Raw genomic sequence first — 27,939 nt, 5'->3', positions numbered from 1 at the left:
CGATGCACACAATGTGAACTGACTGAGTTAATTTGGAATCCTGGAATTCCCACCTGCGGGGAGCTCACTAGTGTTCTTGGATTTGTGATTCGTCCGAATAGGATGTCATTGATTTCATGCAGAGACACTGCCGACTTGTCATTTTTGTGAAATATAAAGTTTTCCGCTTCAATTCGACTATGTCATATATAAAATGTAGAAGCACATCATTATCATAGCATATTGATTCATTAGTTATCCTACAGTGAGAGATATGCGGAGGCGTCATCTCGATCCAGCGAAACTGTCAAATTCTTGAACCAGCCGAGCCAATCTACCTCTTTTTGGGAGCACTGCTAGATTTTAACAATGGAATTGATGGTTGCCATTTTTTCCGTATTTCACTCCGCCTATCTCTTCCTGGAGGATAACTAGCCTGCATCGGTGTTAGACTGATGTGAACATTGAAGAAAGCTACGAGTAGTAGTCGAAATACTAGTATTACAAACATTGTAATTTCCTTTTTTTAATATATTTTAAAAGTACATCATAAAAGTGGAGCCGCCAAGCTGCCGGGACTTTTCAACTATGACCAATTTTAATCAATTGTTGAACCTATTCAATGCGCCAATTTCGTTCTCGTCTGTGTATAGATTGGAAGCCCTCGACTGATTGCCCTCCGCAGTAAAAAAATAGCCACCGGTAGCAAAAGTTAATGAATTGAAGTCGCGTTCGGGCTTCGTTCCACATTCGCGGCCATTATGATAATGGCAAACACGGTTTGCACACCCAAGCCACGTACCGTCTACCTGTACTGTCATCCTTACCTACTCGGTATGATTATTCCCTTGCTATACAGGTGTTTGGAGATTGGTCTATATGTGCCTGTGTATGTTTAGGTTAAAAGGTAGTGTGCACGAAATGGAATACCATAAAGTTAATTTTAATTATCACAACGAATGTCGCACTTCTGAAATATTTTTTCCTTTCGCCGTTCCTGTTCCTATATACAAACAGCACTTGTACACAGTGTAGGGGATGATGGAGCATCAACCACAGCACTGGACATAGTGTATTCACTTTTAGTATACCCTGGCTCATTTCTAAAACTCAGGTCAGTTGAACAATTTGATTATGTCAGATAGAGAAAACTAGCATTTTCATTACTCCACCCAAGGAGTTTTTATTCTTAGGTGATACGATCCTCAAAAACGCCAATCAGCCATGTTGGTTTTAGAAACGACAGCAATCAACATTGTTTACTAGTTCTCTCCATATGTTTGCTTGGATTTGAGTGGGTAAACAAAGTTGTTCGCTGTCATTTTTCTTCCCCGCTGGCTGATGCACGCTTACCTCACTTCTCACCTAGTTACTGCCAAATACGAATAACCTTAGAACTCTAAGCACCTTGACTCCACCTTCCCCTACCTAAAGGAATAGAAAGTTGGGCGGTTTTTTCCTCAATCGTAGTAGCTTCAGAGACGCGACACGTAACGAATTCGGAGAGACCAAGTTTTTACCGTTTCAAAAAAAAAAAAGATTTTCCCACCATAAAGTCCTTGCAAAGTATGGCCAATGGAAGGCAGTGTCACATTAAAAGTGATAAATTTTCTTTGCCTAAATTCGTGTTTCGTGGAAATTTCTTGCTTTTTTTCTGTTTGCGCCGAAATTCTGTGCGAGTTTGGCCCAACCAGCCATAAATTTGGGCTTATGGGTTGCCGGTACGATTGCTTCTGTATAAGAGGTTTCCCCAAGACATGAGAGCGAATTGTGCATTCTTTCCATTAATTGAGTCGGAGTAGGGCCCGATTCGCTGCTCGCTCGGAATGCACTTAGTAGTGAGCAGAGCAACAAGCAATAGCCCACGAAACAGGCCGCATGATTTGTTGATCTTGCTTCGGTCGGAAGCTATTTACGATGATTACAAGATTGCTTCTGCCTCGTTTAATCGGGATTAGTGCGAAAAAAGCAATCTGCCAGGGATTTTACGCGCCATTGCTTCCGATGTTAAGATGCGGTTCCTGTCGGCTGATAAAATGGTTTATGGTGATTGAATCAATAATGCTGGTCCAGTTTGCTATTGATTGGGTAGTAAATGTATCGTCAACTTGATGAATTGCTGTATCTGAAAGTGACTTCATTGATCAATATTAGAAAGATCTCAAGTGAGTAAACTTTTCGACACTTGCAATGATGACTACAAAATTTGTTAAATCTCAAGTATTTATTGGTAGGTTATACGTCACATCTTGGTCCATCATCATCATTTACATCTTCACTGATGAGTCTAGATTGAAGTGCATTTTCTCGCTCGATTCAAAAATATAAATATAAAGAAATAATATATAGAAAGAATCCATATTCGAATAAGTTTGTAATACTTGTGTAAACATTTGAACGAACATTCGTTAGACACTAGCGCCGCCATACCAGCTTACGATAACTATAGCACCGAGAATAGACATATAAGCTAAAACAGACATTCCCGAAAAACCTGTATAAACATTTAAAGGAAAATACGTCGAAAATGACCATCGCATGCATGAATCATCATTGTATCCAAGTTTGTACACAACGTCCGTATAACGCTTGCTGACCGATGGCAGCGCAAGCTAGTGTCAAGTTGCTACTTGGTGGTGGCATTTCAAAACGACAGTTTCATTTTTTACACACATTGGAAACATTACTTGTGTGTCAGTTCTCAGTGATTATAGGCATAACTGTGTCAGCCATTTTGAAATCTCTTTATGGTCAGTTGTCAATTCAGTCACACTCACCTACTAAACGAAATGGCGACAATAGCACGCCGCACAGTGATGCCGAGGCGGAAAAAAGTTCAAAAATTTACGTTTTAATTTCGTTCCAAATCTATTTTTATATTATTATGTAGGATATGAATAGTTATTTACCTAAGTTTCAATAGGTTTGGATGAACGGTTTGCCCGCTACAGTTTTTCAAATTTCAGTGCGCTCATTGCTCGATTTTTTCTTCCCTTATAAAATGTATGGTGAAACTGAAACTAAATTTACATCGATTTTCAAATAAGAGCACACACTTTCTCGCATATAAGACTAGCCCTATTTTCAAGATTTTTTCATCAGCTTTTCAAAAATGTCTAAGACATCTTGCGCAAATTTGCGCAAACCGTATCTTTTTAGCTTTAACAGTGTACAGGCATACCTCGATTTAACGTACTTTTTTCGATCCGTAAGAGTTTGTTTATTCGAATCGTAAATTAAACCGAAACACGAAGAAAAATGTTTTCATAAAATATCTTTAGTTATTTATAGACCTCACCATTTATGCATGAGAAACGAAATCGATTGAATTCACCTAACAGCACGATGATACCTTTCTTCCATAAATTAATATGTTGTCCATAGAATCAACCGGTCTCGCGCAAGATCCTGGATATTTCACGTCATTTGACTACAAAATAGATAATAATTCCTAATAATTTCTCGGCTAGACGATCTCACATTCATTTACGTAAACTGTATATTTACATTTATAACGATACATCGATTTCGTACACTTTTTGACTCAAAGGAGTTTGAAAACTCGAACCATAAATTAAATCGAAACCAGAAAGAACAACGTTTTCATAAAATATTTCTGTTTTTTTGTGCACTACAGAATATACGTATGAGAGACGAAACCGATATAATACACCCAATAGTGCAATGAAACCTTTCTTATATCACTGCATATGTTGTTCCCAAGATCAGCTGGTTCAAATATCTTGGAAATGTCACGCTATTTGAATGGTATTTGCATATCAGTGGAAAAATAATTACTTAGCTAGCTGATTCCATATTAATCGTATTAATAAAGGGTGCCGCGCTATTTTATTGATTACTCAGCCTACAATGAATATATTGTAATTAAAACTATATTATATGAGTGTTCGTAGGGCCAAAACATACGATATTAAATGGTGTGATGGTAAATGAATTAACTTAGAATAAATCTGATTCACATATGAGTTTTAAATAGAAATGTAGAGAACGTAGTTGAAACGAACAGTTTAACAGAAGAGAATGTAAACAATGAGAGACACTCATTGTAGATGTTTTTTTGAAAACAGCCTCAAGATTCAACTAAAACTAAATTACAAACATACAATGTGGCTTAGATAATTATAAATGCAAGATTTTAATCTGAATTATTTTTTGAAAAAACACCCTGAACAATGTATTGGAACATTTCCTGTCATTTGAATCTTTGCGATTTTTAGATTAAAAATTTGTTTTTTCTTTCTACTTTTTTATTTTAAAATCAAATAAACTAAAAAAAATCTACAATTTGGCATCATTCTAAATAGAGTTCGATAGTTTCTAAAACTAGAAGAAATTTGATTTTTTTATAAACATAGTGTAAAAAGTTAATAAATCAAACAAATCGAAATAAAAGTGTTAACAGAAGAGAAAATAAATATTTTATGCGAATATGTTTTATAGTTTATTTAAATAGAATTATTTAAATGAGAATTATCAAAGGTAGTTTGAAAAAATGTGGTGTCCACCTAGCTCAAAATATACTGAACCAATTGTTTAAAGATTTTATACAATTCTTTCTGGATTTCTTCGGTTAACCACGTGAATTTTTCTTCAAATTCTAAATAACAAAATTACCGATTTATTAGCGAATATCAGTTTTTTGACTTCAAAGTGCTGAAAGCGAAATATTTCAATAAATCGAACAAAAAAGGAAAAAAACTGCGTAGTTACTTGGAAAATTATGTAAAGAAAAAATGTACAAAATTTCAAAACGATTGGTCCAATAGATTTTGATGTACACCACCAAACAACCTTATTTTCGAAATGTCACCGGAATTTCATTGGCACTCGCTCACTCTTTATTATTTTGCAATGAAAATTCAGGAAAATATTTTTCAAATGTTGGATTTTAATATAGAAATTGGCTGAATAGACTAACACTCTCAATATCGCCATAAAAAATTCACAAGCTCTTCTTTTTCACGAATTAACCCTACCGAGATCCCCCACCCTTCTTATATATCATAATTAGGGCTATTTAGACCTTGAATTTGAAATCAGCGACCCAAAATTAGGCTAGAAATCATAATTTGAAAATATTTGAAGACACTTTTTAATTTTTTCTGACTTTTATATGAAGCGGAATCACTGTGCGCCGGGTTATGATCCCAATTACCCCTTGAACAGGCCTTTATTTTTTGCATAAGTTAAAAGATGGAGATGGAATGCTGTGTAAAATTGAGTGTTTTTTCTATTGAAAAGGATTTAAAACAGAGGCTGTGAATCACCGTTGTAAAAATCAACAAAAAACCAATTGTCACCGAATTCAAAATGAAATAGTTTTAAGGGTTTCATAGTTTCCTTGGAACTACTTTTACAAAATCGTTCATTTGACGAACAACAACAAACATTGATCTAGTGGTTCAGATACGAAAGCTCCTTTTACGAACTCTTTTGTTTTACGCAATATTCAATTTACGTAACTTTTTTACGAACTAAATTCGAAAAAACGAACTCCTTTTTTACGCACCAAGTTGGAGTACGTACAGTACAGTATGAAATTGTATACGATTTAACATATTCTTAGCTAACTGTTGTTGGGTATTTTCGGACTGTGGTTCACGAGTTAATGACGGAAATCGATGCCTGAAGCCATTTTGTAATCCAAGATGGCGACTTTCGATTTAGATAAATTCTCAATAACCTCAACAATATGGGTATTATCGTAATGGTGTTGACGAGTGCATGGCGGAAATCGATGCCTGAAGCCATTTTGCAACTCAAGATGGCCACATCTGTTTTAGATAAATTTTCTATAAACTCAGCAATATGTGCATTTTTGGAATCGGGTTGAGGAGTGCATGACGGAAATCGATGTCTGAAGCCATTTTGTAATTGGAAAAATACAGAGTAGAAATAGATATAGTAACTAGTGATGATATGGCTATTCAAAATTTTGCTCAACCGGAAGCTGATCTTGACCTTCAAACTGACGTCACCCATCGATTTCCGTCATTTCTTTGTCAAGCCCGTCACAAAAATAGCTGTACTGTTAGGTTTCCAAACATCGATTTCCCCATTTATTCGTTAAGCCCTATCTAGAAAATACCAATGTTAAGGATACCGAGGTTACCTAAAGCCGCCTTCTTGGATTTCAAAATGGCGCCAAGTATCCTTTTCCAACAGAGGGAGGGTGAGGGCCCGATTTTATTAGTCCCCGATTTAGTCTGCCCCCGATTTAGTCAGCCTCATTATGAAATATGTTCGAAGGGCTCTAGCAAACGAACCATGCCGAATTCGATCAATAGCCTTGTTGAGCATATTTCTCTTATTTCAAAGATGCAAAAATAAAAAAATGTAAAATGTATACTCAAATATCAGAAAGCGTTATGAGACTATGTCTAGGGATCAAAGAAAAATATTTCAGCAGTTTCGGTTCATTAAAAAAATATCCCCATTTTGTCAGCCTACGGGAGACCGACGGGAGATAAAAAGGAGTCTATATCGTACTCGTCAACTACGTTCCAAAAAATCCTATATCGCAGGGCTATCTAGAATATTGCTCAACTGGAAGTCACTATCTTGGATTTCAAAATAGCATAAAACATCCATTTTCAATCATCTAATTCGCAAACCCGTTCTAAAAATGGCCATATTTCTAGGGTGATCGAGAATATTGTTGAATCGAAAGTCGCTATCTTGTGTTTCAAAAAGGTTCCAAACATTAATTTTCATCATATACTTGTCAAGCCCGTTCCAAAAATACCCATATTGTTAGGGTTATCGCGAATCGGAAGTTGCCACCTTGAATTTCAAAATGGCTCGAATTGTATATTTCCATCATCTACTTGTTGGGATTATCGAGAATATTGCTCAATCAACGAATTTTAATTAGAATGTGAAGGAAACTTTTTTTTACGAACTAAATACCAAATGACGAATACTTTTTTACGATCTAATTCGATTTGCGAACCCCCAGCTCGGTTCGTAAATGGAGGTTCCAGTGTATCATAAATTTATAAAAAAAAAATTGAGAAATTGTGACTTTTTGGACCGACCTGACGTGAATAAATTCTAATATTTTTCGATAAGGAACGATTCTACCAAATATTATGAGACTCCGATAGATTTCTTAGATAGATAGATACCTTTATAACGTATTATAACTTTTTTGTGAAACTGCTAGGCTAGTAGTTAAATGGCCGACATGCGTGAAACGAGCGATTGTTTCCCCTATTAGACCCTATACTAGATAGGACTACCGAAAAGTATATCTCTTTATGTAAATAAGATAAAAAATCGTTAGCGTTCTTCGCATCGGTTTGGAGAATGTCTCCCAATTAATCCGAAGATTAGACATATCGCCGAAAAGAATGCCGCCTATATATAGGTCACGGCGGTTCCGCGGAGTTTTCAAACGTAAATCGAAACTGGAACAGTTCACATTCAACAATGCGTATTATCGAATTCCCGAACAGAATACTCTGTGAAGTGTATAATAAGTTAGTGGCCGAGTGATCCATGAAAAAGCTCTCTCCACCCAGAAGTAAGTCATGATGGGCCCTAGGATATTCTAGCAAGAAAATTGATTTAGAGTGTGTTTTAACACAAATGTTGAATGTTCAAGAAAAGATTGCAATTGAGACGTATTTCAGAAATGCAGAACTATATTGCTTAGAATAAGTCCACAGTGCACAGTGGTTCAAACCATGCTTTTGAGGAATTTAATTCTATGGTGCTAAAAGTATCCATGTTTGTGAATTGACATGTTCTACAACTAATAATTATTTTTTTTTGTTTTTGACTTAAGTGCCAATACCTCATATAGGATTGGTGGTATCCAACGAGGAAAAACGATCGAAAATGGTGAGTGAAGCTAAGCAATCATGTGAAAAAAATTCCCCCAGAGGCGAGATTCTACAAGGTTTATGTGTACAAAAAGGGCCATCTTTTGGCGATATCAGAAAATTGACCATAGTAGGCTATAGAAAGTTTAACTTTTAAATGATAGCGCTTCGGTGTCCTCGAAAAAAAAATTGTAGAGGAGAACTTTTTCACAACTTTTATTAAAGGCATCTTTTCGCTTTTAGTTATTCATTTATGGGACTTTTTTTGACAAGCTCCTTAAATTCAAATTTTCAACCAGACATTTTGTTCCTGATTTCTTGCGATTATAATGCTTGGAAACTTTTTTTTATTGAAATAAAATACACAACTTTGCTGAAGACTGATCTCTTCAGCAAAGTTGTGTATCGCTATGGCTTGTTTGATAAGTGTTGTGACAGGCTTTGTGTTTATTTTTCCCTGGTTTTGAACCTGTATAACATGACTATGGACATAAACTTTATTTATATCATACACTATTCAAAAAGTGGTGAAAGTTTTCCTTCAAAATGGTAGTTAATATGTATGTCCGTAAGCATCCGTTCAGAAGTTATACACTGCTCAACTCTTTGTGATTAACCATCCTAAAGTCGAGTGAATGGTTGAGCGCTGGTGTTCAAAGACGCTAACCCAGTCAAAAAGGGCAAGTTGCTGGCTAACGGGGGGCTTTTGCCAACTCGGATGCGCTAATTGCCCTTCAATTTGCCAGCACATTGCTGGCAATTAGGGAGCTATTTCAAATGCAACATTTGGGCGATTTGCCGCCGTCATTTTTTGCCGCCCAACCCGCCCTTAAATCGCCCCCAAATCGCCCACGGAACGCGCCATTTAATCGCCCTCAATTGCCTAATATGAAAATTAAAAATAATACTTATTTTCGGATTCATTATCTACTCACATATACTTACCAGTATACGAGTTAATCACCATCAAATTATAGGAAGAATCAATGGTGAAATTGGTATTGCACTTCAAAACTTATCGCAATCTGACGTTCATTAAGACTCTAGGTCAGAGATCTTGTTCCACTGTACTTACACACGATTCCACAATTTCCCACATTCGTTGGCTAAATGAAGTGCACTAGGCAAACAAAGTACTAGTGAGAACACACCAATTGTTTAAAAAACAATTTTAAGCTTAATAAGCCAAACATGAACCGCCATGTTTGAAAAATGCGAAAAACAACCAAGTCCATTTCAGCCGCCAGAAAATTTGTCTAAGTATTGAAATGGCCTTTAAATCGCATTCGCAAATTGCATTTGTTCCGAGGGGCAATTAGCACAGGCGAGTTGAGCCAAACGTCAAACTTTTTAAATCGCCTGACCATGTTCGTCCCCATTTTTTTGACAGGGATCGTTTAATTTTCTGAGTGGCACCAACTCAGTGTAGCCTAGCGCGTCTGCCGGAAGGTTAACGCCGATTTTGAACGATTTTCTACCAGGCGATGTACAATTTTATCTTGGTCCTGTTAATTGTGTGAATTTTAGTTTTAGTGTATTTTATGTGTATGAAGTTACATGTTCATGACGCCCACCTGTTTCCTCTGCAATAGTGTAGCTTTGCCTCAGAAAATAAATAATATGTACAAAATTTGACAGACCTGATAAGCGGGAGTCAGTTAAAGCAAATACGATTTCAATGTGCCTAGGGCTCATACAAATAAGTCATCGTTTTTTGATTCCTTGTGCAAAAAAATTAATATGCTGCATCCAACTGATTCACCTTTATAGCTTAAAATTGCCGAAAAAAATTAAAATGGCAAACGCTACGAGATCGAAGTATTCTATTTTATTAGGTTTTGTTCATTCATTTGATTTTCAACATTTTTACGGATTTATTTACCTACTGTAGCAATCCTAAACTTTTTTCACCTAGATTGCAATTTTCATTATTACTTGCTATACTGGTGTAGTATAAAAAAGAGACTGACTGATTACACCCAAGTTTAAATGAGGATAGCACCGACTACACCGGCGTAGTGCACTGTAAAAAACGAAAATGCCATAATACTGTCACATCTACCGAACCAGTTTTTTGTGCTGATTCTATTCAAGTTTTCCCCGAGAGACAGGCAAACATTTTTTGACTTGAGAATGCAGAATTTCTTATCGCAACAAGTTTAAGTAAAATTTAACCAATTTGGTTGAATATCGGTTGTCGAAAAGTTTCAAAGCATCGTCATAGACTATGATTTGATGGTAATAGACCACAAACAAGTTTGTTGCCCGAATAGAAATGTACAGTAACATAACCATGATTTTCACTGTGACAGTACAGTAATTTTACAATAATTTACAGTAAGTTTTAGTGTTATGCTACAATACAAAAACAATAAACTTTAACGTTTTTACAGTAAATTTCAATGTAAAATAGACTTTTACAGTGAAAAAGGGGGGTGGTTATGTATCTTAACATTAAAAAAAATCAATTTTTCTCCATACATTTTTTTCTCGAAAACAGTAAAATTTAATGTGAATGCACTGTATCAGTTTTTTGCTGAACAGTGAAATTTAATGTTACATGAAATTTTATTGTAAATCTACTGTGAAAACTTTGCATCCAACAATGTGTAAACAGTAATAACTATAATATTTATTGTTTTATGATTGTTTGTAGGGTAAATGCTATTGTAAAATTCTATCCGGGTGCTGCTTATCGAACTATAATTAGTAGTTTTGGCAACCAAAAGAAATATTTGTCACTTCTTTAAACCTACTCTAAAGGAGACGTTGTAGGTAGAGTTTATTATGTTAGATAACTGTTAGTATAACGTTACTCAATACTATAGTGGACAGTAGATGCCAGTGTTGGTTTGCATTATCGATATGTATCATATAAAGAACGAAATACTTTCAATCTGGTGAAATACTTGCCAACACTTTAATATTTAACAACTTTACAACAACGAGAAGGCGTCCTTATTCGTAGTTTTTCTTCTGTCAACAAATCAGCCGTAACGAGGAGGCAGCCATGACGCCAGATTATTACACCATATTCAAATCGCATACTGTTAGGTGCTATTGAAAATTGTGCTCAACAATATGGGTATGTAGGTGTAGGTGTATCTCCTCAACAATATGGGTATGTAGGTACCAGAGGTCGATGTTTAGCTCCGTTTAAAAAAGAAATCAAGATGGCGACTTCTGGTTTAGCAAAATTCACTACAGCCCAGTCAAAACGGGTATTTTTGGAATGGTCTTGTTGGGTAAGTGCCCGAGATAGATGCTTGACGCCATTTTGAAATCCAAGATGGTGACTTCCGATTTAAGGAAATTCGCTATAGCTCAATTAATATGGGTGTGTTCGGAATGAAGTGACGGTTGAATGGTTTTGACGAGTAGGTGTCAGAAGTCGATATAGAGCGCAATTTCTTTTTTTAATGGCGTCAAAGATCGACCTTTGATTCATCAAAACTAATTCGAAAAAATCCATATTGATTGGTCCACAACGAATTTCGTTACAAATCGCCATCTTGTATTTCAAAATGTCGCTAAACATCGACCTCTGACACCTACTCCTCAAAAACATTCCAAACAGTCTTCCCAAATGAACATCGTACACAATGTTCGCTCTGGTGCTGTGCTCATATTAAACCCACACTTCATGAATGAACTCGAACAGGCTATTTCGTAACAAAACACGTGCATATGTTCGCCTGCACAACCGAACCCCATGTACGTACACGGTGTGCGTACACATAGGTTCGTAGTACCAGTTTTCTCTTTCTCACTCTCTTCATCACTAGTGTTGACTTTTTTTGCCTTGTGCGAATCGTTCTTGTGTACGCACCCGGCGTACGTACACGGATGTTTGAACTAGAGTTTGCACATCGTTCGCTTGAGTTCGATGTTCGAGGCGAATCTGTACATCGAGACGAAGTATGTTTGAGGTTGAACGTGAGCACGAAATTTTGTACACAGGTACAAACTTGTCGATGTTCATGGGAAGTCTGATTCCAAAAATACCTATATTGGTTGGTTTATAGCGAATTTTTTGTCGCCATTTTGGATTTCAAAACGGCGTCAAATATCGACTTCTGGCACCGTATCATTCCGAAAATATTCATATAAGGTGCGGGCCATCTTCAAGATTCGTCTTTTCCCCTTTTCCAAAAAGCTTCTAAGTCTTTTCCTTTCAAAAGGATTTGTTTTTACGCGGGTTTTCGAATTAACCTCGATTTCAACGCGGATTTTCAAATTTACGCGGTTTTTACGCGGATATTCGAATTAACACGGATTTGCTATGCGTATTTTTCAATTACGGTGGTTTTTACGCGGTTCTTTCACGCGATACGTATACCCGCGTCAAAAAACCTGACTGTATTTGCATTTGGTTAAAGATGGCTAGGTAGCATTCAATTAAAAAATGAAACTTTTTTTATTTTTATAGAGGTTTTAACCTTCGCCTTTTTTCGGGTTAGAGAATTTTTTTTTTTGGAAAAATCTCTAACCCTATGTGCGGGGTTGGAAATCGAACCCAGGTGAGCTGTGTACAAGGCAATTGATTCACCAATTACGCTATGCCCGTTCCCCTAAAATTGAAATTTGGCTATGGCCTTCGTTCACGACGAAGATGTACTTTGTATTTTTAATGGATGCAACTTAAACAATTACAGTAAATGAATTAAATAATTAAATAAATAAATAAATAAATAAATAAATAAATAAATAAATAAATAAATAAATAAATATATAAATAAACAAATAAATAAAAAAATAAATAAATAAATAAATAAATAAATAAATAAATAAATAAATAAATAAATAAATAAATAAACAAATAAATAAATGAACAAAAAATAAATGAAAAAATCAACAAATAAATAATTATGTGATGTCGTCAGAGTTCGGCAACTGTCAAGGCCACTGCCATTTCTCGAATGTGGCACGTGCTGTCATCTGTATTTCAGCGTGGAATTATTATTGTCAATGAATTGTCACGGAGATTTTTTGTTAAAAGCTTCGAGTTTTCGTTTTGTTTATGTAGTCCGAAAAGTTTTGAAATAACCGTGAAAAACGACTCAAAACATTAACTAAAACGACGTCACCACCAAAATAATTGTATATTTCTATCATAGGGTTAAGGAGGTCCTCTTATATAATTGTGCAAAAAGAACCTAATGTTTTATAATTTTTTTAAGAAGTAAAATGATTTAAACATGTGCGCTATTCTGCAAAATGTTTATTAAGGTTTCCTCCATAAAATAAAAATTTTCGAGTGCAAGGTTAGTTTTTTTAGCGTTTTGGATTCTCCTCATCAGTAACTAGCACCAGTCTTTGGGCTAGTTAGACGATAAATCTAAGCTAGCACCACTATATTCTTTTACATAGTCATAGTGCCAGGCGTTTTGGTTCGCAAACCAAAAAAACTGTTTCGGATTCCGCATTCTCATCAGCAAACCAGAGCTGCTGTGCTTGTCTTTCGAGACATCACTCGGAACATGCCAGTTGGTTAGTTCATGCAAGACGTATGACTTTTTTGATTTAGGATTGAGCGTCTAACTAGTGCCAGATTTGGTGCTAGCTTAGATTTATCGTCTAACTAGCCCAAAGACTGGTGCTAGTTACTGATGAGGAGAATCCGAAACGCTAGAAAACTAATTTTAAGTTAGGTTTTGTGCCCTTCTGCACGAAAAAAAAAACAACTATATTTTTTGCATAGAGTGTAATGTGTCAAAAATGGCGTTCAAAATGGCGGCTCCAGCAAAAGGTGTTTTGAAAACCGACCTTATCTGCGGGCACTACACAGGTCGCAATTCGTCGTCTACAAGCAGCAAACCAAAATGTTCTTGAAGATTACAGTCCGTAGAGGCCCCCAACCTAAAAACATGAAAAAAATCGATATAGAAACAAAATGGCGGAAACTTGAAAATAAAGTATCGTTTTTTCGCATGATTTTTCCACTTTGACCGGCTGTAAAAAATCGTTAATGATCAAGCTATTGCACTTTTGTAGGTTACAGCGCCCGAGTATGTTGTCCTTTTTAGGCAGGCAAAACCCGAAGTTGATTGGTTGAACGGTTTAAAAACGAGAATGTCCGCAGATTCGTAAAATCTTGTTCCGAGAAAGCCGCCATTTTGGACGCCATTTTTGACACCTTACAGTTTTACGAAAATTTTTATTTTATAAATGAAACCTTAATAAACATTTTGCTGAATAGCGTACATGTCTAAGTCATTTTACTGCTTAAGACAATATTAAACATTAGGTACTTTTTGCCACAATTATATAAGAGGCCCCTTAATCATTAACATGCTCCGAAAAAAATTTATTGGGCTAAACTCTGGACAATTTGGTGGACTCAGCTATTTTAGATGAACTGGATTATAGGATCGTTGTAACACTTCCCTGTTGTAATAACAACTAGCTAGATCTTGGCAAAACGAAACCGGACCAGCATGGGAATCAATAAAGGAATAGATTCGTTTGTTGAGATACTTCTTTTTGAATATTATTTTTTTTTTGTTTTGATCATAGAGGTTTTAACCTTAGCATCATTCGCCTCTTTTCGGGTTAGAGAAATCTCTTTTGGAAAAATCTCTAACGCTATGTACGGGGTTGGGAATCGAACTTTGGTGAGCTGCGTACAATGTTTTTGAATTCTTGACTGCTTATTTGCAACAGGAACAGATTCCTTGTCAAATCATATATTTTTACACTGTTGGGTATTTTTATGCTGATGGGTTTTAGAGGCACCTTAGCGCGATTATTTTCCAATTACTTTGTTATAAAATGGATAATCTTGAAGTCGTCTTTATTGAAAACTATGAAAAAATAGACCGATCGAAACATTTCGCAAACAAAAAAATGGTTACAAAAGTATAGATATACGACCACTGGGACCACCACTATCCCCAAAATTAAGCTCCCCATTTGTAAATGATCTATCGTATACAAGACAGGTCCCGCCTTACTGTTAGGTGGACGAAGCGCGTTGTGAAACTAATATGGAAAAATGAAACACAGTATTTCTGTTTAATTCATTGGTGCAGCATTGCTACACGTGCTTCGGCAGGCGGACGACCAAACGGAGTCAGCTTAATTGATAACGCCAATATTGACTGTCTACTGAGAGCGCACACGGGGCGTCACTCGGGCTGTTCCATTGGATTTTTAACGATAAGATTTTTAAGGTTCAATAGATAATGTCGATTGAGGCAGTTTGTTATAACCTATCTAAATCTGTTTCATGGTTCAGATGGTTTTGAGAAGGCTAGTTAATATATAGTTTTCATTATTTATTTTTGCTTTTTACAACATTCTTAGTAGATAAAGAACCTTAAGACGTAGGAACGGTGCCCGTAAAGAGCTCGCGCGCTTCGAAATCGTTCGTAACTCGTTTTCCACAGGCAAGCTGATAATCAAAATGAATCACATCACCAACAACGTTGATATATATTGAATTCTCGCTTTTAAATGAATGCTTCATCTACAAGTCAATTAGTATTAATTCTCTCTACCAACGGGATGTTTGAGATCCCGGTGGTGCAATTGGGCTCGAATTCGGTAACTGGTTTCTTAAAAACTGCTTTGAACTGAAATCCCAACCAATCTCTTCATTGACGCAATAAGAAATAAACATTTCTGAGTAGTAGTGTTAAAAAAAGTAAATGAAAATCATTGAATACCATTTCGTAACTTGTGAAATCAAGCCGGCAATGGTAGTGAGGTGATAATTTAACTGCCGAAACGTGATCTGCGAAAAGCTGATTGATACCATTTCATCATTTGATGAAATCGAATTTATGTGCTGTGGCGTGTTTATCAACTTCATCAATCAGGAAGAGAGAACATATTATGTTGGTTGAAAAACGTTCACAATTTCGTATATTCTCAAATAGATATGTATAGCTTATTGCTGCATATGTAATAAGGTGACAAGCTTTGTTGGTTTTTTAATCAAAATAAATTCAAGCATGAGAAACAAATTCGTTGCTCGATTAAATTCCTAGTGATTGAGTAGTGATTCATGGATCTGATCAATGAACACAAAGGAAATTGTTGGCTGAAGCCGATTTTCGGAAAAAACTGGAACGGTATCAATTTCAAAAGTATTAATTAGACCCACCATGCTAACAGCCGTAAGTGATTCTCCTTGGATATATTCAGCGGTGCTTGTTGGTTGGCAATCAGTTTGAACGTGATAATTCCCTAGTGAGATAGTGCCTCCCAGTTCTAATATCACCAGGAGTCTACTACGACATACCACAAGTACCTACCGCTAGAGCTGCGCGTCGTTAGACTGCTGCTAGACAAACATGAAGCACCGCCGAAAAGGTTGTTTACTCATTCCGATTATCTATACAAGCAACGATATTGCAGCACACCCCGTCCGCTACTTACCGCTAATGTGTGTCGTTCTTTTTTTTTTGTTTACTCCCGCACAGTTTACATCACGTCAGTAGACGAATCAAACAACGGTCAGCTTCCGGTGCTACCAGTTCCAGCAGCTCTGCAACCGCCGCACTGCGTGCTAGGTGCAACTCAGTTACCGATTCCATCGATAGACTTCGCCATGTCACTCGACAAACAAGAGCAGCCGTTCGGCGATGCTCGCTATGATCCGGTTGAAAGGCAACAAATTAACGCATCGTTGGTCGGTGTGCAGATTGGTTCCGAAGTGCAGCATCAGGGAGATCCTTTCGAAAAGTAAGAGTTGTTTTATCGCACGCCCCAGCTGGGGCAGCTTGCTGTTACTAAAGATAAATTGTTATATTTACGTATTCCGATCCTTTGTGTATCACGCTGCATTGTATCATCAACTATCGACAGCTGAGTTGCTGAAGATAGCAAACCATTCTTATTCTCGTGTGTGTGTAAATAACGGTTGTTGTAAATCTATGTCGAGCTATGGTTTTTTTTTCGATATTGCACAATGATACCAAAGCCGTATTTAAGGATACAAGATATAAAAGTTACTTTATAAATATAAAGTTATAAAAGTTGTTTATTCTGCCAATGTAGGGTGGTGATCTCATTTTGGCCATATCAGGCAGGATGCCACACAATTTAGTCAATTGCTCGGTCTGCCATCGATGGAATGACCCTAAATTTGGTCTTTGCTTCATTCGTAAGAATGATATGATAACAAAAATTACCTGACAATTATGAAAATATCGAATTGAGTGGCCCAAATTTAAACAAAGATGGTCGGCGCTGCCCTAACCAACGCGCTGTGGTTTAACACACAAACAATGCGATCGTGTTGAACGACTCCGACATGGTGGGTTTTCCGATATACACTATCTTTGAATGAAATTACGATGGTTAATCTCCATATAAACGAGAAACTGAAAAAATGACAACCAACTTATGTGTCCGGTTGAAACGACTGGTCCTGACTGGTGTGCCGGTTGGTACAGCAGTTTTGGTTTCTTTTATTGGTGAAAAACCAGATAGTAAAAAACGCATGAATTAAAACATTCGCAAAATAATTCATTCTCGTTAATTAGATGAAAGTATGTTTTACTTTGCAAAGTTTCAGTCCTACTTCAATCATGGTACATTATTCATTGTTTAACTGAGAAGCCTCAAAAGGCGGCCATCTTTTAATACGAAAAAAGTAGTTTTTCACTACTCTTTACATAATCTTCACGAAATCAATGCCTTTGGGGCATTAATAGAATACTACCGATTCATCTGCACGAATATGTTGCCAACCATGTGCAAAAAAACTGCTTTTTCGTTTTCAAGGATGGCCGCTTTTCGAGGTTTTCTGAGTTGAACCTTTAGTAACCATTTTTTTTATTGTGGAATTTCGTTTATTAATTACCTTACCTTGAATACCTTATTAATCAAAATAACACGGGGCTATTCGGACATACCTTAGCAAATCGCCCTTTTAGGTGGATAGATGTGAGAGAATTTATCGGTCAAAGGCAGAAGCGGATCCAGAAAAAAAAATCGAAGGGGTTCCAAAATTTCGATTTTGAATTGTTCATTGTACAATACGTAATATGTAATACCCTCATTCAACCCTCCGGCACGCGCGCGAATGGCTCCCCGAATGAGCCGCCGCTGGTGCTGAAAGAAGACTTCGCTAGAGTTTCGGAAGGTATTTCAGGTGTATTTTACAACGGTGCGAGTGCCGAAAGGGTTAAATAAAATCAGTTTTAGTGAACGAATCTGGTTTGGAATGATTTTGAATTTAAAACGTATTAAATAACATCAATAACACGTGGGTGAGTGTGAAAGTGTTCTATTCGAAGTCCCTGTGAATATGGACGATGGGAAAATCGAGGTACGGCTATATGAGCTGGCTCCTCTCACTTGCAATATTGGCATTGGAAAATAATTGTCGCAATTCGAAGACTGTAATTCGTTACGGAGGATACATTTAAAAGCTACTTCCTTAGTATCCTCAATCGTGTTCTTCTATAAGATTGTGGTTGAACCTTCCTGCGTGGCCATGGAAAACACAATGCAGTACCACTAAAAAGACTACACATATAAAGGACAAGTTAATACGAACCAGTTCTGTGATCAGGGGGCACATTAGGGTTAACCATGGGCAGAAACCATTAATGGCGTAGCAAGAAAGAGTTTGATGAAAATCGTTGATGTTTCGAAGACGCATAAATTTAGGCGTTTTTTGATAAATCAGTAATAGTTCAGAAAGATGAGCAGTCCAACTGATGCTATTTCAGTCTACAAACGAAACGAATCAATATAGAGCACCTGTCAAACCTCCAGTGGAATAAATGTTCGAATATTTTTCTTGCGGTCACATAATCTCGAAACCATCAATTTTGAAGGTTTAACAACTTCGAAGAAATTTTCCGCCATGAAACAGCACATATTTGTATATTATAATTTGAATGATTAATTCTGCATAATTGCTTCCTGGAGAATTAATAGTACGAGACTTGGTGTCTTCAGTAAAGTTGTTAATAATGTCCTTTAAAAAACTTTGTTGAAAATATGAAGTCTTTATGTAAGCAATATACCGAAATATATCGCCAAGTTTAGGATATTTTTTTAAACCAGTTCTCTTCAATATATTTTTTTTATCAGACTTGAACATCGACAAGTTTGTACCTGTGTATAAAATTTCGCGCACGCGTTCAAACTCAATCAAGCTTCGTCTCGATGTACAGGTTCGCCTTGAACATCGAATCCAAGCGAACGATGTACAAACTCTAGTTCAAACATCCATGTACGTACACCGGGTGCGTACAGGAGAACGATTCGCAAAAGGCAAAAAATCAACGCTAGTGATGATGAGAGTGAGAAAGAAAAAACTAGTGCCACGAACCTATGTGTACGCACACCGTGTACGTACATGGGTTTCGGTTGTGCAGGCGAACATGTGCACGTGTTTCGGTACGAAATAGCGTGTTCGAGTTCACACACGAAGTGTGGATTTAATATGGGCACCAAACCAGAGCGAACATTGTGTACCATGTTTATTTGAGAACACTGCATTTTATTGTAAGCTTCAGCGCCACATACCTGGGACAGAATGTAAATTTTATTCTTTAGAAACTGCAGAAGAAATTTATCATATACAGTAAGAGCAGAATTACTTGCTTTTAAAGTATTGTTTTCACATATAGTGTAATATATTTTGAAATCCTGAAAACACGGAGCATTTATGTCTTCAACGAAGTTAATTGAAGTAGCATTTTCGGTAACTAAATTTGTCTCAACTCTCAAACTAAATTTGCTTGAAAAGTAATTTTCCCATAATTTCTTCTTGGAGGATTATCCGCCAAAATTATTTTATCAGAAGTTGTGCTGTTTTACGTTGTAAACATCTTCAAAAACCCTAAACCTCCAAAGTTAACAGTTTCGAAATAATGTAATCTTGCCGTTAAAAAATGTTTATCGATCATTTATTTTATTTTTCTTTACTACTAAAGTTCGCTACTTGCGAACGAGTGCTTGTGTACGAAATTTTTTATGCCATGCAAAAAGCACACAAATATACACTATTATAGTCACTAAGTTGGAATATTTTGAATTTTTCATTATTTCCATCCTGCTTAGAGGCTAGAGGCTAGGTAATACAACAAAAACGGAAAATACCATTTTTCATTACATTCCTTCTATTTTCCGAAATGTTATTCTCGTTAATCATATTGACCTGTTGTCTCAATTCTAGGGAGTCCCAAAAATATATTTTCAGCGAATATTGTACATATGCAATTTTTCGGTGAACAATTTTGTGATTCATTGACAATAAACCTATTCAAATTTCGCCTGAAATGTGACTAACCATTTTAATCCAAATTTTTCGTTTTGCACCGCTTTCTATGGTTGTTTTATAGCTCACGATTAGTCTGTGATGTCTCTACAGATCAAGCCGGGAAATACATTCTCGAAATCTGTACGCATGTACAGTGCAACACGAAGCATTCTGGAAACGTGCAAAATGCCATGAAAAGGTTTCTACCTGTGGCGCGCGTCTCGTGCCGAGAGCGTCCCAAGGCGACCAGGACGCCGCTTCGAAAAATGGCCTGTAGAAATTTTTTGATACGTGATTCGAAACACCTGTTTAAAAATGCAAAGAAAAAAATCAATTTTTTTTAAATTTTGAATGAGGATCTTGCAATGCAATCTAATTGAGTAAAAATATTTCCAACTGTTTTCAATGGGTTGCTGGTGTTAATATTTTTCAAACAAACATGCACATAAGAACGCATCGTCGGTTCATTTCCCAGCATCGCATACATTAATTTTCTTTACCCACGAGGCTGCCGTGTGTACACACAGATAACCCAGTTGATTGCATTTTTCTTTCATTCTCTCCCTCTCTCTCTCCCTCCATTTTATTTTCATTTTGGTGGAATTTTCTTCCCAACAAACCATCCGGACAACGACGACGTACAGGACATTGAGGCGGCCGGCAGTCGTCCGAAATTGGCCTATTATTTCGCAGCCGATTGCACTGCTGACGATATTCTTGCTGCTCTGGGGGATTGCGTTTTCGCTGCTTCCCCGGGAGCTGACGGAGCTCGATACGCCGCTCATGAGGCTGTGCTTTCTGTTTGTCGGTGCACAGATCAGCGGCATTCTAGTTTCGCTGACGGGACTGCCCGATATGCTCGGTATGCTGTTCTGGGGCGTACTGTACACTAACGTTGGCTGGGCTGATTTTCACGGACTGCAGAAGGTGGAGGTGTTTCTGAGGTGAGTACATTTTTTTTGCTTCACTGTGCTGTTGTGGGAATTTGATTTGGGGAAGCAGAGTATACGGACACTATAGAACCGACAAGCGGATATGACTATTAAGAAGGAAATTTTTTGTATGATCGGGTTTTTTTTACCACGAACGATTTATAGCAAAAGAACAGTGATATCTATGAATAAGAGATTGGTGTTGATTTCCAGGGAAATGGCTCTTGTTAACATTATGCTGCTGGCAGGTCTCGGCTTGGATTACGAATCTCTGAAAAAACTCTTCCGATTCATTATGCAACTGACCCTTATCCCGACGGTGGCTGAGGTGGCTGCAATCGCTATCCTATCCAGGTACCTTCTGGATCTACCTTGGCTGTGGGGAACTCTCCTGGGGTAAGTATTGAGTGTGTGTGTGTGTGTGTGTGTGTGTGAAAAATATGAGCTCTTTCATTCCTTTTGTACTCTGGTGATGATGCTGGCGAAAATGAAAAAAAAATGCACCGTAAATATGTTGTATGGTGGAAATGCTTTTCCTTTTGAAGCTTTGCCGCAAACCACCGAGACAGACTGACCATCATGTACGGCGATAAGCTTAAGGGGAAATCCTTTAATTTGGTTTTAAATGCATTTTTTTGTGATCTGCGAGCTAACTAAACGAAGGGAAAAAAATCCAACCAAGAGCTTAATGGAAAAAGCAATCCCCCTGAAAGCCACATTAAAAGAGGTTTCCACAGCAGAAATATTGAAAAAGCGAGATTCTTTGCATTACTTCCTACAATAGGGTCATTCAAAAGATTGACGAAAGAAAAAGCCCTTACCCTTTGGCCGACTCGAGCGGACAGATGGGGTCAGAGGGGGATCTCTGCTGATTTCACCTCTGGCGTTCTTGATTTTTTGAAAGCTTCATTATGGGGCTCAACGCAGGCAAAGCGGAACGCAGTGGGGAAAAAAACTTTTCTTCCTTGTACCGCGATGCTCTAAGTGCTCGGAGCAGATTGCATTCATGGTGTGTGCAATGGGAAAAAAATAACGCTGGAAATCAATTTCGGGTTCGTCCAAAACTATTACTGGAAGGCGGCAGAAAGGAAAAAAAAACTTCCTTTCAGGGGCGAAATTGCATGCACCCGGTACCGTTGGATGTGAAAGTTTGTGGAAGAGGGTTGTAATGCCCGAACGGATTTAAATATTAGCAAGGGCTATCCGTACGTGATTAACTTATGTTTTCGTCTGCGAAAAGTATGTGGCGGCGCTTAAAATTATAGCGAATTGGTATATTAAATTATGGAATTAATCACCCTAATTAGAATTAGCAAGTAATATAACTAACTTAACAGCGTTTTGTTATTCTAGTAAATAAATTCAATTGACCGGTTGACTAAGATATATTTAGATTCTGATTTATAACTGTAATAGATTTCTATTTTGGAATATTTTGACACCCAAAACAATGCGGCCAAAATTGTTGTTGAGTCACACATTCGCCCAAGCCGATCGTATTTTTTTCCATAATCTCCGCGCAAAATTCTCATGAACTCATTAAAATATATATTTTTTTGTTGATGGGTGAAATAGTTTACATAATCATAATCATATTCATGTATTCGTCAGCTGGTTCGAATTAGTCACGACTGACCATTCGTATTCTTGAAATAGTTCACCATATCATAAAATATTATTCATGGATTCGTGAACTGCTTCATAATTCTTAGTATGTTCATGATTCACGATCTATCTTGTGATATTTAGAAAATTTAGATTTAGATTTCCGTGCGAAATAACGTGTGAAATTTTGCACGAAATTCCGCCCGAAATTTCGTTGGAAATGCCTTGTTAAAATTCCCGCGAAATTCCACGCGAAATTTTACCCGAAATTCCATGCGAAGTTCCACGTGAAATTTTGTGTGAAATTTCGTGCAATATTTCGCGTGAAATTCTGCGTGAAATTCCGTGTGAAAATCCGTATGAAATTCCGCGTGAAATTCCACGTAAAATTCCGCGCAAAATTTTGCAAGAAATTCTGCGCAGAATTTCGCGTGATGTTCCGTGCGAAATTTCATGTGAAATTCCGCGCGAAATTCTACCCGAAATTCCTTGCGAAGTTCCACGTGAAATTCCGTGTGAAATTTCGCGCAACATTTCGCGTGAAATTCCGCGCGAAATTACGACAAAATTCCATTTGAAATTCCGCGTGAAATTCCGCTTGAAATTCGACGCGAAAATTTGTGTGAAATTCTGCGCAGAATTTCGCGTGATGTTTCGTGCGAAATTCCGTGCGTAATTTCGCGCGAAATTCCGTGTGAAATTCCATGTGAAATTCCGCGCGGAATTCTTTGTGAAATTCCACGCGAAATTCTGCGTGTAATTCCGCACGAAATTCCGCGCGAAACTTTACCCGAAATTCCTTGCGATGTTCCACGTGATATTCCGTCTGAAATTTTGCGCAACATTTCGCGTGAAATTCTGCGCGAAATTCCGACGAAATTCCGTGTGAAATTCCGCGTGAAATTCCGCTTGAAATTCCACGTAAAATTTCGCGCGAAGATTTGTGTGAAATTCTGTGCAGAATTTCGCGTGATGTTCCATGCGAAATTCCGTGTAAAAATCCATGTGAAATCCCGCGCGAAATTCTTTGTGAACTTCCACGTGACATTCCGCGTGTAATTCCGTGCAAAATTCCGCACGAAATTTTACCCGAGATTCCATGCGAAGTTCCACGTGAAATTTCGTGTGAAATTTTGCGCAATATTTCGCGTGAAATTCTGCGCGAAATTCCGTGTGAAATTCCGCGTGAAATTGAAGCTTGAAGTTCCACGTAAAATTCCGCGCAAAAATTTGCATGAAATTGTGCGCAGAATTTCGCACGATGTTCCGTGCGAAATTCCGTGTGATATTCCATGTGAAATTCCGTGCAAAAATCTTTGTGAAATTCCACGCGAAATTCTGCGTGTAATTCCGCGCGAAATTCTACCCGAAATTCCTTGCGAAGTTCCACGTGAAATTCCGTGTGAAATTTTGCGCAACATTTCGCGTGAAATTCGGCGCGAAATTCCGACGAAATTCCGTGTGAAATTCCGCGTGAAATTCCACGTAAAATTTAGCGCGAAAATTTGTGTGAAATTCTGCGCAGAATTTTGCGTGATGTTCCGTGCGAAATTCCGTGCGAAATTCTTTATGAAATTCCACGTGACATTCCGCGTGTAATTCCGTGCAAAATTCCGGGCAAAATTCCGCACGAAATTTTACCCGAAATTCCATGCGAAGTTCCACGTGAAATTTTGCGCAATATTTCGCGTGAAATTCTGCGCGAAATTCCGTGTGAAAATCCGTGTGAAATTCCGCGTGAAATTACGCTTGAAGTTCCACGTAAAATTCTGCGCAAAAAATTTGCATGAAATTCTGCGCAGAATTCGCGCGTGATGTTCCGCGCGAAATTTCGCGCGAAATTCCGTGTGAAATTCCATGTGAAATTCCGCGCGAAATTCTTTGTGAAATTCCGCGTGTAATTCCGCACGAAATTTCGCGCGAAATTCTACCCGAAATTCCTTGCGAAGTTCCTCGGGAAATTTCGTGTGAAATTTCGCGCAATATTTTGCGTGAAATTCTGTGCGAAATTCCGACGAAATTCCGTGTGAAAATCCGTTTGAAATTACGCTTGAAATTCCACGTAAATTTTGCGCGAAATTCGAAATTCCGTGTGAAAATCCGTGTGACATTACGCGTGAAATTACGCTTGAAATTCCACGTAAAATTCCGCGCGAAAATCTGTGTGAAATTCTGCGCAGAATTTCGCGTGATATTTCGTGCGAAATTCAGTGCGAAATTTTACGTGAAATTTTGCGTGTGAAATTCCATGTGAAATTCAGCGTGAAATTTCTCTTGAAATTCTGCTTGTAATTCCGGGCGTAGGAACTACGAAATTCCGTGTGAAATGTCGCGTGAAATTCCTCGTGATATTATGCGCGAAATTTCGCGTGAAATTCCGCACGAAATTCCGCGTGAAATTTCGCGCGAAGTACCGTGCGAAATTTCGTGTGAAATTCCACGTGAACTTCCGCGCGAAACTCCCTTTGAAATTCCGTGCGAAATTCCGCACGAAATTCCACGCAAAATTTCGTGGGAAGTTCTGCGCGAAATTTAGCGCGAAATTTCAAGCAAAACTCTACGTGAAATTTCGCATGAAATTCCGTGTAAAGCTCTTTATGAATATTCCACGCGAAATTCCGTACAAAATTCCGCGTGAAATTTCACGCGAAATGCTGCGCGAATATTACGTGAAATTCTGCGCGAAATTCTGCGTGAAGCTCCGCGTGAAATACCGCGCGAAACTCCTCGTGAAATTTCGGGTGAAATGTGTGGAATTCCGCGCAAAATTCCGCGTGAAATTTCAGGTGAAATTCCGCGCAAAATTCCGCACGATAGTTCGCGTGAAATTCCGCGCGAAATTCCGAGTGATATTCCATCCACACCATTCAATAACAATAAAAGTTGAGTTCAAATCAAACCCAAATTTATCGTGCATGAACATCGCAAATCATCGTGTGCGCATCTCATTCAACAAGCACCACTCAAATCCTTTTAATTTGCACACCCTCGTTCGTGTGTGCAACGTTCAACCTCCCACTGCTGAGTGATGAGCGTCTGATTCTCACAGCTAGGAGACAGCTGCATGTGGTAATGGCGTCCGAAAAATATGTACAGGTTTATACCAACACGGCCCAAATTATTTTCTGTTCCGACCGCACGTTTCAGTCCATGTGTTGCTCGTTCAACACCCACGCAACGAATGATAGAAAATGAACCCCCCGTATTCGATGGGGTCTCTGAGGAGCCTCATATTGACGATTCTGTCTAAAATAGACAGGAAAATTACGTTTTCCCCGTCAATTTTGAAAGATTTTCTGAAAGTCAGTTGATGCTTTTTTAAAAAATGTATACTTCAAAAGTTAATAAAAAAAATGATGCACATTTTTCCGATTGATGAGTGCGAAAATGGTGTAATTCCATTCAGGACAATGAAAGTTATTAGCATTCAGAATCTGACCAGCTATTATTTTGGAAATTTTTAAAAGGGGTTCTAATATTGAAAGGTAAGTCATCAACACGAAAAAAATTACAATAAACACCCTTTAGATTCTGAACCGTTTTTAAAGTTTTACTATGCGGTTTTTTACTTTAGTTGATAAAAATATAGGTTAAAAACTATTTTTCTCCACTAAGAAAAAGAAAATGCTGAACCATTATTTATTTATGTCGATTATAGAGGTTTTAACCTTAAGGTCATTCGCCTCTTCGGGTTAGAAAAATCTCTTATGAAAAATTTCTAACCCTTTGTGTGGGGTCGGGACTCGAACCCAGGTGCGCTGCGTACAAGGCAATCGATTTACCAACTACGCTACGCCCACCCCCAAAATGCTGAACCACATTTCCACAGCACAAAACCTATAACTGCATTACTAATGCATGGAATTTAGTTTAGTCTCATCAGAATCCGACATTAATTTAGTGACAGGCCTGAGCTAGCGCTATTGAGTATTAATTTTGTTGATATTACAAGTGAAAGTAATCTTATTTACCTGGTCTCTTTAATAGAGCAAAGATTGGGTGCAAAGAAAAAAGATTTTTTCATTTTACATTTAATTTCATCGAGAAAATAGGTGTTAAACTAAATCATCCCGCATTCACAAGTGATTTTTTTTTAAATAAATTTTGTGTTCGTTTTACACGTTGATTGAAAATTACAGTTTCAATAAATGAAAAACTAATGTTTTTTGTCGTGAATTCCGAGTGCTCCATTCTAGCGTCTATCTGCGGCAAACGTAGTCGAGTGAATGACGAACGATGCTGAATTTTTGCCGCACGTCGATAAGTACACATCGTACATTCTCACAAAAGTGTAAAATTATAAGCTTTTTATGTTCTGATTATGTGCATTAATTTTAATTTGATTTCCGATCAAATTTTCGATTCAGACAATATTTGTTTACAACGACGTAATGTTGCTTAAATTTCATCATTTTTTTGTGTGGAAGCCACCCACATGAATAAGATTTTTTGCTACATCCTGACGGTACATGACTCTATTGACTGAACAGAACACTATTTTGTTGTAAAATAAAATATCTCAATTATCAGCATAAAAGTTTGGGAGGATTATAAAATCAGATACAAAGCGTCCAAAACAGTTTATTATTTAGATCGGATTTAAATTCCGTAGCCCGTACAAGAAATAGCCCGTACAAGAAAATGCAGTAAACCACTTCTAGGTGGATATCGGGATGTTCCTCATCCACCCGTAAGTGGCATCTCATTGGAATTTTTTGTTCATTTTCATTTAACCAGCAGCTCCACCCAATTTTCACTTAAACATTTTTCCTCACTCTTATTTTTTGTTGTTGATCGTCGTCACTCGTTTTCCGCATTCTTCTTTTTTCGTTTTTAGCCTGGTGGTAACGGCAGTTTCGCCGAACGTCGTCGTGACAGTGCTGCTGCGCCTGAAGGAGGAACAGCTTGGCATGAATAAAGGAATCCACACATTAATCATCGCTATGACAAGCTGTAATGATGTTTTAGCTATTTTCCTATTTGGCGTCCTTTTGGGGGTGACATTCTCCACTGGTGAGTATCATCCTGGTGGTGGTTGGGACCGACCACCGAGTAATTGCACGGAAGTAGATGCAATCCCGGTGCCGCTGCCGCTCGTCACCGGCAGGAATGCCAGAATAATGCACGTTAGGTTGCTGCGGGAATACCACTTTTTTAAAGTAAAATTAATATTTCACGCAAGTTATCGGCAGCTCTGGACAGTTTAGCTTTTCTTGGTGCATTCCTGCCGGAGACAGCTATTGCTTTTGTAGTACGTGCTGGTTTTCGCAGCTAGACTCCGGCACCTGATGCCTTCGGCGGTCTCTAGAAGATAGTATGTACTCGCCAAACCAATTTCTTCGTCGGGCGC

General features: G+C 37.7%; 1 protein-coding gene across 3 annotated transcripts in view; it reads left to right on the top strand.

Annotated features, from left to right (window-relative positions):
• Window positions 1–27,939, top strand: part of LOC131677099 (sodium/hydrogen exchanger 9B2) — a 61,916-nt gene that overhangs the window by 24,346 nt on the left and 9,631 nt on the right. Inside the window, exons 1-5 of one of the 3 annotated variants that reach the window (XM_058956683.1) lie at window positions 7,404–7,525; window positions 16,253–16,514; window positions 20,697–20,996; window positions 21,198–21,380; window positions 27,427–27,602. In XM_058956683.1, the coding sequence (XP_058812666.1) occupies window positions 7,501–7,525; window positions 16,253–16,514; window positions 20,697–20,996; window positions 21,198–21,380; window positions 27,427–27,602 (946 nt within the window). In that variant the 5' untranslated portion in view covers window positions 7,404–7,500. Of the gene's footprint in view, window positions 1–7,403; window positions 7,526–15,310; window positions 16,143–16,252; window positions 16,515–20,696; window positions 20,997–21,197; window positions 21,381–27,426; window positions 27,603–27,939 lie in introns of those variants that run through there. The other 2 variants (XM_058956684.1, XM_058956685.1) reach the window with 2 other exon arrangements.

The sequence above is a fragment of the Topomyia yanbarensis genome, chromosome 1, assembly GCF_030247195.1.
Source record: "Topomyia yanbarensis strain Yona2022 chromosome 1, ASM3024719v1, whole genome shotgun sequence".
Classification (NCBI taxonomy): domain Eukaryota; kingdom Metazoa; phylum Arthropoda; class Insecta; order Diptera; family Culicidae; genus Topomyia; species Topomyia yanbarensis.
This window is presented reverse-complemented; position numbering and strand designations above follow the sequence as displayed.